Here is a 19169-nt window from a genome sequence, read left to right as displayed (position 1 = left end):
CTCACGAGAATTTAATAGGTTACACTAACGGAAAAAATTACAGTAAAAATGCTATAGACTAGTTAAGTATGCCCCGTAACAGCGCAAATTGTGAAGACTCCATTTGGCGAACAGCTAGGGACAAAATCACTTTTCTAGCAGATGTCTTGAGCTGCATTGTGGCACCCTTGAAGAGCCAGCAGATATCGGTCACTGCACCACTGGAACATGTGTGTGTTTTCCGGAAATAAGGCTGTTCAACATAGCGACATGAAACACATTTGTGCAGCAAATCATAAGATGTGATAGATTAATAATAAAATCAGAAATATGACTTATTTCTCATTTTTAAATTATGAACAAACTGTCCCCAGTTCACATTTTCTGCTTGCACAGTCATTTCTTAGTCGAATAGGGGTTATTCACATTATGCCGTGGGTGCCATTTTGTTGACCAGTGTGTTAGCTTCAGCAGTGCAGGCTGGAGCAAGTGGCAATAAGCCCATTAGACATGCATGACCTTCAGCCGTGCTCCATGTATAGCAAAATGTTGGTCGTTGTGATGTCAGTGAATACATCTCTATAGTGTACTGAATGCCAATCCTTTTCACAAGCCCTGTGTCATTATGGTTGTGCTGGGAAAGCTAGGTTTTAAAGCGTGTTTCGTTGTCATTGTTGGTGCTTTTTTTTTTATTCTGATGGAGGGTAATGGCTGCTAGCTGGTCATATAACTTGTTCAGATGTAGGTACTTCATAATACATGTGTGGTATCTCTCGCATGGCTACTGTATCACTAATCCTAAGCATTACTCTCAGGCCTCACATCAAGGAAATATTCCAGAGCATCTCGGCCAAGGCTGACGGCGAGCCATGCTGCGACTGGGTTAGTAATGCTGACTTGTTCTTTGAAGCATACCACTTTACTCGACTTTTATCTAAACAATGCCATTTGAATAAGAGCATGATGGTAACTTTATTTGTTGTCGCAGGTGAACAATGAGGTATTAAGTTTTCGATAAAATGTCCTTGTAACATCTCTTAGATTCTGTAAAATTCCCCTAGTATGGTCGATTTCCATTTAGAGGGTTTATTTAAGAAGTAACTTTCATAGAAAAAATTCAAGTTGTCACTGGTGCACTCAGGTTTTTCTTTTTTCCTATGTACTTGCTTCAGAATATGGATAGAAGCAGTAGTTTGGAAAAAGGGGGGAGGGTAAGGGCTGGATTTCTGGCCAGTTTTTTTTTTTGGCTGTACATATTTTATGATATTGCTATGTTTGAGTTTGAAATATGTCGCCACCTGTCAGATTAAGTGCATGTGCTGAGCCAAGACTCTTTCCTTGATCTTTTCATTAGTAAAATCTCCAAAGCATCGTTAATGTTCTAGGCATGGTTGCTTAACAATGAAATAATTCTCTGCGCAGGTTGGCGATGGTGGCTCTGGTCACTTTGTCAAGATGGTCCACAATGGCATTGAATATGGTGACATGCAACTTATCTGCGAAGCCTACCACCTCATGAAAAACGCAGCTGGCCTGAGCCACGACCAGATGAGTGAGGTGAGTTGTGGACATTGCTTGCGTCCAGCTTGGCAGATTAAAATCTGTCATTATTGCTATGATTAGCAGTTCACTGCAGTGTGCAGTTCCCTACTAGACACAGTATACAGCCCCCCTAATGTTCTGACTTGCCTTGTATATTGCTGTCGCGCTAGCATTGTCTAGAAGTATTTTAAGCAGTGCACTGTTAGTGCAGGGAAGAAAAGTTCACATACGTTTCACATGAACAAAGTTTAATTTTGGGAAACATTAAGCTTTTGGGGTACTGGGGTACTGTATACCCAGTTGTCTTGTGGTGGCAGGTGAACATTTCAAACGGTAAACCTGTGCCTTCTAAAGAAACTGTTGTGGTGATAGTAACACATCTGATTGGCACTTTTCAATTCACAGTTCCACAGCTCTCTGCTACATTACAATAGAATTCTGCATACATGGTTATAGTCGTTTGCAAGGAATCTGGCCCTGTCACACATTCGTTAGATAACTGGCCCTATGCATCAAAGCAGGAAATGTGAGGGTCTCAATACCATGCAGCAGTGCCTTGATGGCAGGAAACAGCACTGATAAAACAGAAAACTAAACTTCAAAGCAATAATGCCGCATGATTTCACATGTGTTACTGCATTGGATACCATTCTTTAGCTTTGACAACACAGAAGCAGAGTACTTATGGTTTTCACCAACATTGCTGGCTTGTAGGTTTATACATGATTCAAATCTGTTAGAAGCAGGCCTGACAATAGTGCATATTCTCCTTGCCTTTCACTTTAGGCTGCATTTGCATTTCCTTCTAGTAGGTATTCAGTAGGTACTCTGAAAGTGTTACCATTTCTGTAATGTGTACAGAGGCATATTGAAAAGAACATCGCAGAATGACAAGGAACGCATCTGCCGGTGTCTGTTCATTGAAATTGAAATGCAAAAACGCCCGTGTGCTTGCTTGAGATGCCAGTGCGCTTCATAGAACTGCAGGCAGTTTGAAATTAATTCTGAGCCTCCCATTACGCCATCCTTCATATCCCATGTGTAGCTTCCAAATCCCTAGTTACCACACCATTTCCTTTTCACTCACTCCTGGCAGCCTTTCTTGTATCTCTACACACTAATGCTTTAGCATCTACACCTGTGTTCTTTTCTGGCCCATAATCGAAGCTGGTTTGGTGCCTGAATAACCTCACTATTTAGTTCACAAAAGCATGAAAATGTTAGCAGCAGCAACCAGAAGGCTTTCAAAGCAGTGTTGAAGCAATGCTTGTAACAGAAAGTTTATTCATCTTTGGTGCCAGCAGTTTTGCAATAGCGAGTTGCAGGTGGTAACATCAAACCAGTACTGTGTTGGGCAGAAAGCTGCAGTGTTGGGCAGGTGAACAGGAGATGTGAGCAGTAACTTTGGTTTCATAAAGGCATGACTTTGTGTGACACCTGGTAGTGGTAACCTAGTATCTCGACCTACTGCTACTGCTTTTTTCTTAATTGATCATGCATTGTGAAGTTATGCCTAACTGCCAGCATCAAATGCTTCACACAAGGCAGCTGCTTATGCTGAGCACCTGTGTGTGCACTTGAGCCTCTTTATAAAGGTAGTGACCCTTCTTATTGCCACCAGAGTTTTCAGGGAATCCAGGAAAGGAGGCTTGCATATCACCTTTGGATGACCAGGGGGACTCATTTGTTAAATCATGTGTCCTATTAGTGATTTGTTTCAAAAGAATGTGCACAAAGACTGCTGCAAACCTGCTTCGCTTTCTGCCGTTTTTCGATGGTCTCTGTGCAGTCTTGTTTGCATGGATTGGCATCAGGGCATTGGCAAAGGAGGAAGTGCAGTTTACTAGGGCATTCATTCAGATGACCACCGGGGGGCGCCAGCTGCTATACGGCACTGTGAAGGACTGTGTGCATTTTCTCAGCTGCACAATTCGGAAGGAACGCTGATGAGGTCCCACTGCTTTTTGTTGTACTGTTTGTTGTTGAACTATTTTGTATGAAGGCCGCCTTTTCATATGGATGCTGTAATCTGTTGATAGAGGCTAAGTGTGATTTGTCCTCGATTTTCCTTTAAAATATAGCCTCATACAATGAGAACATAAGTGCCAGTAGGGGGCAGCAGAAGGTCAAGTAAACAAATGAGATTAGGACAGGACTAATTGGAGGTCAAAAGAGAGGGCCTTTATGCAGTGGATGTAACAGAGCTGATGGTGATTATGGTGCAGTGTTTTATCTTTGAATTCATGCAAACTGCAGTTCTTATCTCTGTTGTCCCCTCGTAGGTTTTCACCGACTGGAACAAGGGTGTTCTGGACTCATTCCTTATTGAAATCACGAGCAACATCCTAAAGTACAAGGACACCGACAATGAGCCCTTGGTGACGAAGATCAGGGACTCTGCTGGACAGGTGAGTTAGTTCTGGGTGTACCTCGCCTTAGGAGTCAAATGTGGGACCTTTGCTTAGACCCCCACTTTTCCTAAATTCTTTCCTGATTCACATATCTTATTTTGGTTTAATGAGATTGCATTAAGGAATACAGGCTGTATCGCTATGTACGTTGAGTTCCTGTTTTCGTGCGAAAGTTGTCTTGATTTAGCTATTGTCGACCACTTCACTTCTTGGATCTGAAATGTGACACTGCATTTAGTACAGCAGTGAAAAAATTCATTCTTGACAGGGCGTTTTATTTCCTATCGTGCATTTCTTTTACTACTACCGGGGGATGTCCTGCATGTGGAAGCTGAATGTGTCATCATTTCTTCACAAACTGATGCCTTCTCTCAACTTCCAGAAAGGAACAGGAAAATGGACGGCAATTGCTGCGCTTCAGCACGGAATTCCAGTAACCTTGATTGGCAAGTTTATTTTGCATGATTTATTGGGGTAGCATTAGAAGCTGACATTGACTAGCATGTTTGAGTATGGTAATAACCCATTGAGCTCCTTTTAATGACAGAGCATTAAGGCTCCCGTTCTGCAGAAAATTGGTGTTGTTGTCATCTGCAGCGTTGTGAGCGAAAAAGCAAGTGATCCACCTGCCACTTCGGCCACGTGACCTTGTGACGTCATCACAACCTGCTCACCATGTCAGGTGGCAGTTAAATTAATGATTGGTCGTGAGAGGTAGCTTGGGAAGAGCAAACTGGGTCTCACAAGCCCCAGTGGCTGTGTTTGAAACAGCTGCCTGCTGGGATGGTGATACATCACTTAACCTCAGCCCCATTGTGCCAGTAGAGGCATATGAGGACTTTCTGCGATCTATGAATGTAGAGTATGACCACTTGCACACATATGGGAATGTAGGCAGAACATAGGTGACAGAGGAGTACATTTGCAGCAAGACTTTCATTTGAGCTAGTTGGTTGTAGCTTGACATGGTTTACGCAAAACGCGTACAGGCGCTAAAAGACGAAGACAAGCACACTCAAGACGCCTGTCCTGTCTTGAGTGTGCTTGTCTTCGTCTTTTAGCGCCTGTACGCGTTTTGTGTAAACCATGTCGGTACATTTGCAGGTGGGATCTCTAATGCTTTTGCATTATGCTCTTAAAGGATGGTTAAGCATTACGTGATGGTGAAAGAAAGAACAATGTCTGTGTCTGCGAAGGGATAGGCAAAGAAGACCCCAGGGTGCTGAAGGGGCCCATTAAAGCAGTTGCATCAACCTTTAAGGCAGAGCTTACGTGTCTCCTCAAATTTTATTAGAACTAGTCGAAAAGAAATGTGTTGCAAGATTGTCAGTCAAAAAAGGTTTCAGAGTCCACCTACTCCATGCGAACAGTGTAGGTCCTTTCTGGGGATGCTGTATCAGTGCTGCATGGTCCACTGCAGTGCTGCAGTAGACCATGCGGTGCCCTGCAGGCCTCAGACTGGCCCTGGCTGGAAGTTCACTGTGCCCGCTTCACCTCCAGCTGGGATCAGGCAGAACCATTGAACTCCCAGCTTGTATACAACTAGAAGTACTATTTCAGGCTGTCAAGAGCCAGATTAGGTCGCAGTTGGTTTCCTGCTACTACCGCCACTACTGGAACCAACTTTCCACTTACCGTATGTCATTGGTTTTCAGCTGTAGTCAGTAGACTTCCATTTGCAGCCTGCTGATCTGTGTTGATACAGCTCAAGAATTAAATTTTTGGCTCGAGTCTCACCTCAAAATGCATACAGGGTTTAAATTGAGTGAGTAATTAAAACTGACAAAAAAGTAAAGCAACAAAATTCTTTGAAGCATCTTTGTCACAATAATTTAACGAATTCCCTGCGCGTCAAGTGGTAGCTCTGCCCGAATTTATTTTCGGGAAAGAATGGACTGCTTTCTGGCCATCCAGAAAGCCGCTGTGGAGCCTCCAGAGTGGCTCTCGAGGCTGGAGCCGCTCTGTATGCTTCGTGAATTTTAGTATGACGAAGCCAGACTCATGCTGGCTGACCACGACAGTGTCGTATGTACATAGTGTTTTGTGCGTTTTTTGTTGAGTGTTTTTTGTGTAAATGTTATGGGCCAAAGCCAGGCAATAAAGAAAAAATTCATTGAAGCATATGAACTGTGTGGAGTTTGTGGAAGACGGTAAATGTCGTCTGCTTTTCTGCAGGAGAGGCAGTATTTGCCCGTTGCCTGTCTTCCCTCAAGGACCAGCGAGTCGAGGCTAGCAAGATCTTGTCCGGCCCAACTGGAAAGCTTACTGGTGATCCTACAGAGTTTGTGGAGCATGTCAGGAAGGTGAGCAGGCAGAGTTGTGGGCATGCAGTCTCCCCCTTTTTTTTACTCCTTTCAAAAATGCAGATTCCGGAGCTGTTTAGCTATGTACTATATGAAAGCAGTGCATACATGTCTTGTCTTTGCGGTTTTGTGCAATCCTCAGAGGTTATCGTAAAAGGCTTTGTAGTGACCAGCTTGCTGTGGAAATAGCATGCGAACGTACCATAATGTACTGTATTAGGGACAAATGTCTCAAGGCTGTGTGAAACGCAATTTTTCCGTACACATTCCACATTTTTTCCACATTCCACATTTTTTTTAGTGATCACGTGATTTCGCTAGCTCACATTGCAGAAGACTAGTCAGGCTTTCGCCTCTGCTGCAAGTGCGGTCTCAAGCCATCGGCTTGAAACTGTTATCAGCTTCTGTTCCCGATGATGTGTCCTTGAAACTTCTGCCCCCCAAAAATACATACTACATAGATTGGTTATAAGAAAATACCAGCTGGAAACTGGAAACTTTGCTCTTCTTAGTTCTTTTGTCTAGAGATCTGCTTTCAGAGACTACTATTTTATCCTCCGCTGAATACAAGTCTAGTGCCACCAGCTATTACCAAGTAGTGAATGAAGGTTCAGCTGAGTTCCTGAACCTAAATGATATGAATAACTTTGCATGCAACAAGGATTAGCTGCAGATGTCTCGTCTATAAAGAAAGCCTCATGTACACCCACTTTCAACAATTTAGAGGATTGCAAATTTTTGCCTCATGTGCTTTCAGGCACTGTATGCCTCCAAGATAGTCTCATACGCTCAAGGCTTCATGCTGCTGCGAAGCGCTGCCAAGGAGTACAAGTGGACCCTCAACTACGGTGCCATTGCTCTGATGTGGCGAGGTGGCTGCATCATTCGAAGGTTGGTGCTGCTGTCTGTCTCTGGTTGCATTGTCCTTGTTACAGGATATGTTCATATCTCATATGACGCACAAACTATAAGTGCCTGAAAGGGTTTGCATTTTTGTTTATTTCTACAAATTTTAGTGTCCAAGTGGATTTCTGTGCTGCTGATGTGCAATTGTGTCCTGATATATCAGTTTTAGAAGCTGCTCCTCTAAGTTGTGGAAATTAGTACAATTTGAGCTAATTTAGGAAAGAATTCCTTCTGGTTCTTTTTGCTTGCAGTATTACGCACAGTGCTTCTGTTTGAAGCAATAAACATTTAAAGGGCATTTCTAGAAAGCTAGGAGGAGCGGAAGCTGGGAATGGATTGTCGCAGAACCTTGACCACTCCGCATAGGCTTACATAGCTGAACAAATTGTAATAATTTGGTGGCACTGCACTACGCCCGACGTACTGAAACTTAACTTTTTATTTCGTTGCACTGTGGTGAAAAAGTAGGGGTCATCACTAATAGCAACATGTTGATCCTTGTGCCCTGTTTGTGGTGTGGAAAAAATGGAACCATGAACATGTAGAAAATATAGAATGATTATTGGCTGCCTGTATTTCAGAGTGCATAAAAAAAATTGGCAGTGGTTTCTCTGGTTAAACCTGGAGTGACGCAATAGCTACAGCTGGCCGAGTGAAACTTAGTCACGTGACCAACCACGTGACGAACCACGTGATCAATCACGGCTGCCGTGCCGCCGGCAGCTGCTCTGCACCACATGACCAACCACGTGACAGCGTGGCGGTGCAGCCACCCTCTGGCTGCACCACCACGCTGAAGGCTCGAAATGCTACCGTAATGTAGCTATCGCTACAAAAGATAGTTAATAAAATTAAATTTAATGGAATGGAGAAATGCCATGATTTGCCAGTGTTGTGGCTGATTAGTAAATCACAGAAACCAGGCAGCCTGAGAAAAAGCACAGTAACTCCAAAAAGCTGTAAGATGTGCAGTTTGTAGCAAAAATCCATCGTGCCGATCGTCGGAATGGTGCTGTTGGTGTCGTCTGTGTTGACGTGTTTATATACGTGTTATCAATATTTTATTTTACAGACCTGCAGTCTAGTGATATGATAAAAGTAGCTCTTACCAATATAAAAATCTATGCTGTGAGCCTTTTTCTTCTATTGCCTAGCAGTGCTGGGACGAGCCTTAGTTCTTTAACATTGGAGCCAGCCAGATATCTTAGCAGTCTAGATCTTCTATCCCTGTAGAATTTATGCTGGAGTTTTACAAATGCAGTCCACTTTTCAGAAACAAGCTCATTAACATGCGGGCACTGATGCACTTTGTTCACTTTCATTAAAGGTGTGCAGTTCTTTTTGACAGATATGGCCTCGGACAAATATTGAAAATGTCTACACATCTTACTCCTTAGTGAAATGCAATGGAAAGAAAAATGATAGGAGATAACCTTCAGTGATGAAGAGAGGGCAACGGTGATCAGGGAAAGAACTCAAGCTAATTACATCCTAGTGGATATTGAGAGGAGAAATTGGACCTGGGTGGGAGATGTAATGGAGAAACAGATTGTTAATGGCCTGTTAGAGCACGAGTATGGATCCCAGGGAAGGAAAAGAAAAGTAAAAAGTAAGGAAAGAGTAGAGTATAAGGTGTAGTGGATGGCAGCTGGCACAGGGTGGGGGTGTAATTTGAGAGCCGAAATTGGCTTTGTTCCACAGTGGGTGCAGTCTGGCTGATTGAGAAAGAAGAGGAAAACCTTATTTAGAAAGGGTGACTGGGAACTGGTCCTCCTGGCCGGGACAAGTGTCTTGGGCTCCTTTTGAAAAAAAATGAGCCACTGCTGATCACCTAGGCTAGAGCTGGATAGAGCAGCTTCCCATAAGGAGGCAGTGGTGTGGGAAGGTGTGCATGTGGTGGAGGTGGGGAAGGAGTTCATCTGGAGCTGGTGCCATGCACTGGCGTCCACCCTTGTTAGGGGTATCGATGGGGCAGTGGAAGTGTTTTGTGTTGGAGTCTATAGTATTCTAGTATGCGAGTGGCTTTGGCAGTAGTGCATTGTTGAGGTTTGACCACTTGGTGCAGGGCCTGCAAGTACTCATGGGAGCATGTTTGCACACTCTTTGCCAAGAAGGGGCATGTGGCCTGGAGCTCAGGTGATGCGTACCACGGGGAATGAGTCGGGATCAGGGAGATCCTTGAGTACGTGTTTTGCATGGGGAGTAAGCACTCCACGTACTTACGCCCAGCAGGTGGCCTGTGAGCCAGTGATGTGTATTGTGCTCACATCATCATGTGGGTGTGATGCAACTTCTAGTATGGGGATGGTTATGGTTCCCTCTTCTGCCGACCAGCTCGAAGTCGAGGCGATCATTGCAGTATCTTCCTTATTCGTGACCACCATGCACACGGCCGGCTTGTCGAAGTAGCTGGGGGCATCAGTATATAAGCGTAGACGATCTTTTTCAAGGGAACACATCAGTGCCTGCACTCTGGCCCACCTACTGCCTCTGTGGTGATCAGTATGCATGTTGCTCGGAATTGGTGCCACCTGCATCTTCTCACAGATCTTGGGTATCATGGTCACTGTCTGAGCTGATTGGCTCTTATTGTATTCATTTCTTAAACTTGCCTCCTCCTGACTTTTCACCCTGGACGTAATCAACAGTGCTTTCCTGGGCAACATCAAGGCTGCCTTTGAGAAGAATCCCGAGCTGAGCTGCCTGCTGCTGGACAGCTTCTTTGTGGAGGCCATCCGTGACTGCCAGGCGTCCTGGCGTCACGTGGTGGCGACCGCTGCACAGCTCGGAATCCCCACACCGGCCTTCAGCACTGCGCTGGCCTTCTACGATGGATTCCGTTCGGACACCCTGCCAGCCAACCTTATACAGGTGTGCCTCCATAGCCTGGCTTGTTCTCACTGAGTCATTTTGGTGCTCATATTTTTTCCTATTTTATGCAATGCACTTGTGCGTGTGCTGCTCCCTCCTCGTATGCTAGGAAACAAGCCAGTTTTGACGTTCATTGAGAATCTACAGCTGACACTACAGAAGCAACAAATCCAAAGGCTCAAAGGTTTGAAAGAAAGATGGGGTAGATATGATTAGTGTGTTCTAATTGTCTCTTATTAGACATTGGTGGATTGTTGTAGGTATTTGTTGATGGCTGTTGGATACTTTTTGATTAGATGGTAGTAGTGGTTCCTCTTTTTGTAAGTATTTGTGTTTACTTGTGTTGATGTTTTAGTTTTGTTCTTTTCTGGTCTAGCTGATGGCTGCTGAAGGAAGCAAACACTGTCCTTCTAGCGAAGTAATAGGGCATATTCTCTTTGGCAGTGACATTGAATGTAGCAGTGAAAGACTTTTCAGTGCATTGTTCTGATAAGAAGTGCAATAGAATTGATGAGGTGGACTGCAACGATATAGAACCACCGAAAGCCAACCCCAAAAATTCAGTGACCAACAAAGCAATGTACCATCCGTAGGAGTCTTCAGTGTTGCTTTCAGAGTGGAAATAACCATCTTTTTTCAGTATTAAATTTTTTTTCATGATGCTTTATTTAGATCAAAAGATGCGTTTGAGTATTTGCACTCTGGGGGAAAAAGTAAATCTGTACAGAGGACCCAGCAGTGCTGTAAAAGAGCCTGGAGGTAGTGAAACTAGCGGGTTTGAAGCTAGTGAGCAAGAAAAAATTGGCACAATTTTTCTTAAAATTTTTTTGTTACATGACTTTGTAAAAACTTGAAATTTCATTCTTTTTGAACACATCTTATGGCATCTCTGTAAAAATATTGCAAAAATATAACAGCTTACTTGGCCAAATGTGAAATATGTACACTAGACGTTGCGTCTCATTTTGCTTTCATTTAGAGAGGCTAGGGTTTCAAGGTCAGGCAAAGATTGTCGAAATCAGTGATAGGAAACATTAGTGGCAGCACACTGTAAATTTTTGGGACTGCTTAATGTGCCTTAAAAGGGCATTGCTATATGATGTGCTCAGGATGCATTACGTATAGATGGAAGTTGATGAAGACAATTACATGCAATGCACAGCTCTATAGTGGCAGTTAAACACGTGGGCTGATCTTTTGGGGCGATGGCATAGTGCTCTTGCGTAGGGACCAGAAAAGCTGATCTGTTCGTGCCGCTGCGGGTTTGAAACCCAGCTGTGGAAATATTTATTTTTTCTCAGGCTTAGCTGGCTTCAAACAAACAGATGGTTTTTTTTAAATTAAAAGCCTTAGTGCTAGCATGCTAAAAATTGTAAATTGTAAAATGCTTCATATGCAAGTTCATGCACATTTTTTTTGTATTGTCTGAAGTTCTTTTGAAAAGAAGAAATATAGAAATGTTTCAGTTTTCTTAAAATACATTTTCCTTGCTCATGCAGGCTCAGCGGGACTACTTTGGTGCGCATACGTATGAGCGGCTCTCGGAGCCCGGCAAGTTTGTTCATACCAACTGGACCGGCACCGGCGGCAACGTCTCTTCTTCTTCCTACAACGCGTGATCTCTCTCCACTTAGCTTGAGTTGCCTCTCCGTGCCCACTCCCCTCACTTGCACCTCTCACAAAGAAGGCTTGTCACCTTTTGACACCAGTTTAGGGAGATGCATTGTCTTAAATATTTTCTGGTTAAAATAAAAAATTTTTAGTTTTCAGAGTTTCTTCACTTGCTTTTTGTGCAGAAATGTACACTGCAGGGGTGGAAACAGATAAAAAAAGTAAAATTGTGTTACCATTTCGTCAAAATTGGAGATAGCGGCAATGTAGAAAAAATGTCAGTCAATTTGGGTAATTAGGTCAAATGAGGATATCTGCGCTAGCATGACGTCAGGGTCCATATTCAGAGTGTCGTAATAAAAAGCGTCGTAATCTGCCGCAGCAGCTACACCTGATTGGTCGAAACGCCGGAAGCGGATATGGTGGTTCGGATGCAGCGAAAAGGGTAGAAGAAATCGGACGGTGACATCAGACACAAAGCGTACGCTCCTCTAGCAGCAGATGCTCAAGGACAGCCAACACGGCGCCGCGCTCCGGAGCGGAGCCTATCACTTCGAAGTGAACTCGTCGGTGTTGCTGAGTTTTTCGGCACGATAATTTTGGCCTGTTTTATATCTTGCTAGACGATTCAGTAGCTCCCAGGCCTAACGAGCACTGGTTTGTTATAGAAATTGTTCTCTTCATTCAAACCGGATGGCACCAGTATCACCAGAGTTATCTTGTCTGTGTATGTTAAATGTAATATAAAGCATAATGATCTGCAAAATACTTGCGTTTACTGCGCAAAAACGTGCATATCCTAATCTAGAACTCTCTATCAGCTGTTGAAGCATCCTGCATCATGATAGTTTGTAGTGTCTGGCAGCGTGAAACCGCTCATGTGCATGGATGGTCAGTCGCCAGCGAGCGCTGCTATACCGACGTTTGACATGCCAAAGGTGGTTTTTAAGTGTCCTTTATGGTGGACACCGCGCTGGCGTGGCCATGGTGGTGTGGCTCTGTATGGAGCTGTTGAGTTAGCTTGCAAGTTAGTTTTCAGGCATCAGTGCGGGCACGCCTGCGCTTCGTACCGTGGCGAACTTATGAGAAGTTTGTCTGCTAAGTCTCCCAATGCGTCTATGAAGAAGAAATATAGCAAGATTTTTTTAGCTAATTCCTTTTATTTATTCACAACATAAAAATTAAAAACCTATCAGTGGCATCTTGCGGCTCTTGCAGTGCCTGCATAAAAGGAATGAAAAATGTAAACTACCTTCTCCAACACCGTCTGATAACAGTGCCAACTTGTGTTCAGCGGTGCCTCCTCCTGGCACTGAAAAGACATGCGTTTTGCATACAATATTTTCTTAAGTCAATATTTTCTCCGGCCTTTACGGTACAGAAACGGGTATCTGAAGTATTGTTTCTATTTGTTGAAGTTCATTGGGCAAATAAAGCGGCTTTCATATGACCACTATAAATTCTAGCCACTATAATTGCAATTTCAAGATATCTCCTTCAGGCTCTGCGTGTACGTTTGTACGTTTTCTAACCAGTCGAACCTACATATAGGAGGTGAGTGAAATGCACAGAAATGTGGATATTGCAATAAAGTGCCAGATTGTGCAAAATAGTCTGTGGAATCATCTCAAGCCAGGCATATAAAATGAATGCAAAAATGTTTCTAGTTTGAAGCCTACACATTCTAAGGCACTTCTGCGTGGTATAGATTGATTGTGTGAATTTTAATTTGTTCATTTTAATAGTTTATGGGGGTTTAATGTTCCAAAGAAACTCTGGGTATGAGGGATGACATAGTGAAGGGCACTGCCAATTTCAACCACCTGGGGTTCTTTACGTGCACTGACATCACACAATTCATTTTGTAACAGTGGGTTCTTACAGGCATTGAATTGTGCTGCGTTGTTTACATTATCTCTTATGATGGAATATGTCAAATTGTTTAATAGAAATCTTGAAACTAGTGTGGAGCTAGGATTTGGGGAAGTGCGGTCTCTGCAGGAACTGCACAGTTAAGCATCTGAGAGGATGCAAATTTCTTGTGATGTCTTGGCAATCTGAATATTATATTTTGTTACCTTTGTATAATTTGTGCTTGAAGGGGGTGCTAAAAAGATTTCTTTTGAAAACTAGATGTTACTGCTTATAGCAACTTTCTGTTATCACAAGGAGAACGGGACAGGATTAGTGGCCATGTGGACGAAGCTTCCTGCAAGATCTGTAAACTCTTGTATGCTCAATAACAAACTTCGTGGTATTGCAGGAAAGAGTTTTCAATTAAATGGATTGTGAAGAAAATGATAGGTCGAACTTGTGATTTCTGGAGTCCAACAAATTCAATTTTGGGCTGCCATAAACTTACCCGCCGCGGTGGCTCAGTGGTTAGGGCGCTCGACTACTGATCCGGAGTTCCCGGGTTCGAACCCGACCGCGGCGGCTGCGTTTTTATGGAGGAAAAACGCTAAGGCGCCCGTGTGCTGTGCGATGTCAGTGCACGTTAAAGATCCCCAGGTGGTCGAAATTATTCCGGAGCCCTCCACTACGGCAACTCTCTCTTCCTTTCTTCTTTCACTCCCTCCTTTATCCCTTCCCTTACGGCGCGGTTCAGGTGTCCAACGATATATGACAGATACTGCGCCATTTCCTTTCCCCAAAAACCAATTATTATTATGCCATAAACTTGATAAACCGCGATTTAACGAACATGGATATTGCTAATTATTGCCTATATCGTACATGACTGAAATAAATGCAAATGCAAATGCGAAAAAAAAACACTCAATTTTTAATTTATATAGCGAACGCTCTTGGCCATTATAAACGTATATCGAACCCCAGCGCCAAGCGGTAACGGTTCAGATGGCAAGCGGCAGGCTTTGCTGCACTGCACAAGTGACGTCGTGATACGACAAAAGTTCGCGGCAAGGTTCGCGCTCTTATCTCGCGAACACCGCATGGAAGATAAAGCGGCGCGCAGGGTGGCAGTCGGCCAGTGAGCATGCGTTCACGCCTCTCGCACCCGTCAACAGCGCCGTACGGAAGCTGTGATGTCGACGGTTGTATGCTTGCGGTAGTCATACTGCGCTCATGTCGGCTGTCACGGATTTGGCGAAGACTGCGATTGCTGTCGCTCTGACGGGCCGCTTTCCACGCGACACAGCTGTGATGCGGGGAAGGAACCCTAGCTGCCGTGCGCGCATGTGTTGTGTGGAGAACCCAGGTCAACTGCCGTTCGTTTTTTGCGGCGTTCGAAACGCCGCTAAAACCTAGGAGAACGTCTCTCTGTTGTTTAACCCGAAGCGATGGCTCAGTGGTTAAGGCGCTCGTCTACTGATCCGGAGCACCCGGGTTCGAATTTGGCCGTGGCAGCCGCGTTTCAATGGAGGCGAAACGCAAAAAGGCGCCCGTGTGCTGGGGATGTCAGATTAGAACCCCATGTAGTCGAAATTATTCCCGAGCCCTCCGCTACGTAACCTCTTTCTTCCTTTCTTCTTTCACTCCTTCCTGTATCCCTTCCCATACGGCGAGGCTCGGGTGTCAAACCGCGATGTCAGGCAGTGACGTCGCCATTTCCTTTCAACCCCCCTCTCCCCCCTCCAAAAACACAATGAAAAAAAGGTAAGAAAAATAGTATATATTTGGCCGTGGCGAACTGTGGATTGGCTCGCAAACCGAAACAGAAGCTTCGATTGGCGGGCGACGGCTTCTGACCTGGAGTTCCCGTGTTCGAACACGGCCGCGGCGTCCTTTAGGATGAAGACCTTGAAGGTAAATGCTTTCCGGGTAAAGACCTTTGGTGTATAGGTATTTAGGGTAAATGACTTCGTTGTAAATGACTTCCAGGTAAAGGCCTTTAGGCCAAAGGTCTTCATGGTTAAAGCCTTTAGCGTAAAGACGTTTAGATCAAAGGATGCTTTCGAATTCACAAGACGTAAGAGCCTTAAGTGCTCACCGTAACTTTTCCACTCGTATCTTTCTCCCTTCCCTCACGCCGCGGTTGAGGTGTTCACAGAGAAATACGTGAGGCAGTTACTGCTGCTTTCATTTCCTCAAAGCCAGTTTTCGTACACGTTTGCGTTGCTCGTAGGAATATCAATTTCTTTTTGCTGAGAGATAAGCAAAATGATTTAAGATTGTCGATGCAATACAATGCTATTGGAGGATGTTATCGTGATTTGCGCACGCATCAATTGCGTGTCTTGGCGTGCCTTGCATTACATAAAGTCGGCAGCTGAGGCTATAAATTATTGGTTGTTCCGTAACATTTAGTTCTTAGAGCGTGTCCTCGCATCAAGCCAGCAGATGAGGCTGGCGAATAGTTGACTCTGAATATTTCTTGCTTTAGCCCATACATTCACTCTTCGTGGCCGCTGTATATTTGCCACTGTTTCACTATCGCTCTCTTCGCCTAATCTGACACCTTAAGGTGGAGCTGAGAATATTATTTAAGCGAAAAGCTTCACTACGCTAGGAAAGCAGTCGTCGCGTAGGCTAGGGAGTGACCTTCAGCAAAACGACGTTAGCCGTGTACGACCATATGTAGTACAGTTATGGTGTCGAACCCTTGTCCACTGAAGTGGACACATGACCTTTAGTTGACTTTTTTCTGCGAAGGCAGTGCTATTTTATCCCTGCCCCCAACCGGAAATCTGATGTCTGTTCAAGGCGCCTCCAACCCAAGCAAGAAACCGTCACCCTCCAGACACCACCCGCTAGCCACCTCCTTGTCGCACCCCCAAGCGAGGGGACTTAAGTGCCCCCCCCCCCCCTCCCCAATTTTTGTGTGTAATGTATTCTTTTGCGACCAACAGAGCATATATCTAGGCAAGAATGAGGCGTTGGATCGCCTAGAACACATGTATATCAGGAAGATTCTCGACTCATACATTTTAAGAGAATGTGCTTTAATTACGGCTAGTTCCCCAAGATTCTCCTGCGCGTAACGGAAATTTCGGCCGCATATAACGAGAAGAGGACGTAAAAGATCGAATAGAACAGAATGAGCTCGGGTGTTGACGATGGTGATGATCTCACCCCAGAGAATCCGTACACCGGGTCATTGGGGAAGCTTCTAGCCATTGGAAATGTATGGATACCCAAAGGGCACTAAAACTCGCTTAGACGTCACGTGGACGTCCAGAACGTCCATGGGACATCCTAGACGTCTCGTGGACGTCTAGGACGTCCATGGGACATCCAAGGAAGTCCCATTGGGAGGTGGCACTGGGGATCGAACCCCACACACCCCCTCATACGAGGCGGATGCCCAGACCTCTAGGAAACCGTTGCGGTAGTGCTGCTGGCGGCACCGAAGGTCCGCTCCAGTTATGACATCCTCATCGTACACAGAGAGCGCTCTTGGAAATGTTGCCTCTCCTAGTAAAAAGAAACACGTGAAGTCCGATGGTGCGAAGTCCGAGCTGTAAGGCGGGCGAGAAAAAAGAGCCCTCCTTACTCTACGAATGCATTTGCACCGCCTTCGGAAGCGTGTCGCCACTAGCGGATTCTATATGCCGAGAAAGAAAGTACATTCCAAACTTTCATTATTCTGCAACATCTTTCTGTTCTATCACATGATAAAAAGTTGGAGCCCGGGATGCTGAATTTATTGAGCAGCCCTCGTCCATCTGCATGCAAAAATAGTTGCGCATTTTATAACAAAAAAATTGAAAAAAAATGAAATGGAGAACTGTTTGCGGGGCCGGAGTATTGGTTCCTCATCATTATTTTTTTTCTTTCGATGTGCAGAACGGCAGAAAAAACAGGGTGTGCAGGATGCGACACAAATAAACAACAAACACAGCAGCAATTCGGACACCCGTGGGCGGAAACGAAAGTATTGAACCCGACGAAAAGCGAAACGGAAGGGAGCGGCGGCGCTCGCTCCGTCCTTTCTTCCGGTCCGTCGACGCGCAGCTTTCCATCTGTTTAACATGGATGTATGCAAACCAGGGGACTTCGTCGGCGCCGCGCGGCAAGGCTCCCTACTTCTTTGAGATGTGCGCAGGGAAACAAAGGAAGCCTGTTCCGTCGAGCGTTTCTATTAACTCCCTCTTTCCCCTCTTTCCCAACCCTTCCCCAACCACCTCTTGTTTTCTCCCAGGAACGGCCGGGCCTTGCGCTTCTAGAAGTTGTGCGCGGCCATCCCCTTATAATATCACGTGCACACATACACATCTCTTCACACCCCGAAGGCCTCCCGGGAGCGCTCATTTTTCGCGAGGCTTAGGAATTGCAAACAAGAGAAAAGGGGGAGAGAGATAGAAAAAGAGAGTGGTGATTTGATTTGGTATTCTAACGGGTCCTCACAGAAACTGCGTTCTCCGCTTAAATAACGCTCTTTTCAGTGTTTCCGGGCTGAGCGCTTGCGGAAAATGAATGCAGCACACTTATGTGTGCAACGATGAGGCGCGCGGGCTGTTGTGGCTTGAAGGCGAAGTAAATTTTATTGCCGTGCAAGACTAATTAGTGCGTGGGGGGTGCGATTGTCTCGCTGCTGTGGTAATCCAGTTGTGTGAGATGCGGAATTATGGGCAGCGAGCAGTGATCAAGGCTTCCTATATGTACGGTTAATGCGGAGAGGGAATTAAATAAAAATTGCCGGCGCTTTAGCATTGTTAAGCACGAAATATGGTGCGAAAGCACAGTTTTTCGCAGATGGACACCACCGCCACGTACCTGAAAGCGCGATTGAGGTTGGTTGGTTGGCCTCAAACAATGCTGGCACATACCCAGTGCGGGGTAGTGGCCAAGACACAGGCGATTAATTGCTGGGTACAGGAACGTTTTGACGGGAAAATGAGTAGTAATAGTATATATGTATGCTGATAGATTAGAAGACGCAAGGACAGGGGTCCTGTTAACTTGGAGGTCGAAGACGGGACAATGGCTTAATGTTCAGTTCAGTTCAGTTTAGACCCCTATTCAGGGGTATTACATAAGGGGCACAGTATACAATGCCTGTAATGTTTCAATTTCGTACTGACTGAGAGCGGGAAAAAGAAATTATAATGGGAGTCGCTGCGTTTCTTGAAGGAAATTTTTCACAGCAGAGCGCACACTCCTGTCGCTTCGTCCAAGCAAAGAAGCGCCAATGGAAAGAACAACCACAGAGGACACAGGCAAACCCTGATGATGAAACGGAATTTGCAAAAGATGCTACCTCAAATGAGAAAAACGGCGGCAGAACAGCAGGAAGTGAACTAATGTCTCAGGTTCAGCACAAAAAGGGCACAATGGGGAAACCGCCAGGCCAGATCTGTGAAGGTAGAAATTTAGAATGGGAACCCGACTACGCAAACGCGTGAAAGAGACCTCTAGTCTGCGCTAGCGCCAGTCTTTGGTACTCCAAAAATGCAGAAGATGGTTATATTCGGGAGATGACGTAAGAGCCGAGGCAGCAAATTCCTGAAATATTGTGTAGCTGCGAAACCTCAGCGCCGCTGTATATGCACAGGTTGGGAGGACAGCAATAATTGGGCCGCAGAGAGAGGCCCTAGCAATCTGCAACCTCAACGAATCTGTAACCTCATTTAATTGAAAGTCC

At 45.0% G+C, this 19169-nt stretch overlaps 1 protein-coding gene across 3 annotated transcripts in view; it reads left to right on the top strand.

Moving 5' to 3' along the window:
- Pgd (phosphogluconate dehydrogenase) overlaps nucleotides 1–11781 on the top strand; it is a 69968-nt gene extending 58187 nt beyond the window's left edge. For all 3 annotated transcript variants that reach the window (XM_077653515.1, XM_077653513.1, XM_077653514.1), the window contains exons 5-12: nucleotides 795–861; nucleotides 1402–1536; nucleotides 3804–3929; nucleotides 4315–4378; nucleotides 6108–6235; nucleotides 6993–7126; nucleotides 9790–10012; nucleotides 11512–11781. In XM_077653515.1, coding sequence (XP_077509641.1) covers nucleotides 795–861; nucleotides 1402–1536; nucleotides 3804–3929; nucleotides 4315–4378; nucleotides 6108–6235; nucleotides 6993–7126; nucleotides 9790–10012; nucleotides 11512–11631 — 997 coding nt within the window. In that variant the 3' untranslated portion in view covers nucleotides 11632–11781. The remainder of the gene's footprint in view (nucleotides 1–794; nucleotides 862–1401; nucleotides 1537–3803; nucleotides 3930–4314; nucleotides 4379–6107; nucleotides 6236–6992; nucleotides 7127–9789; nucleotides 10013–11511) is intronic.
- Nucleotides 11782–19169: the final 7388 nt, after the last annotated feature.

The sequence above is a fragment of the Amblyomma americanum genome, chromosome 2, assembly GCF_052857255.1.
Source record: "Amblyomma americanum isolate KBUSLIRL-KWMA chromosome 2, ASM5285725v1, whole genome shotgun sequence".
In the NCBI taxonomy this organism is placed as follows: Eukaryota; Metazoa; Arthropoda; class Arachnida; order Ixodida; family Ixodidae; genus Amblyomma; species Amblyomma americanum.
This window is presented reverse-complemented; position numbering and strand designations above follow the sequence as displayed.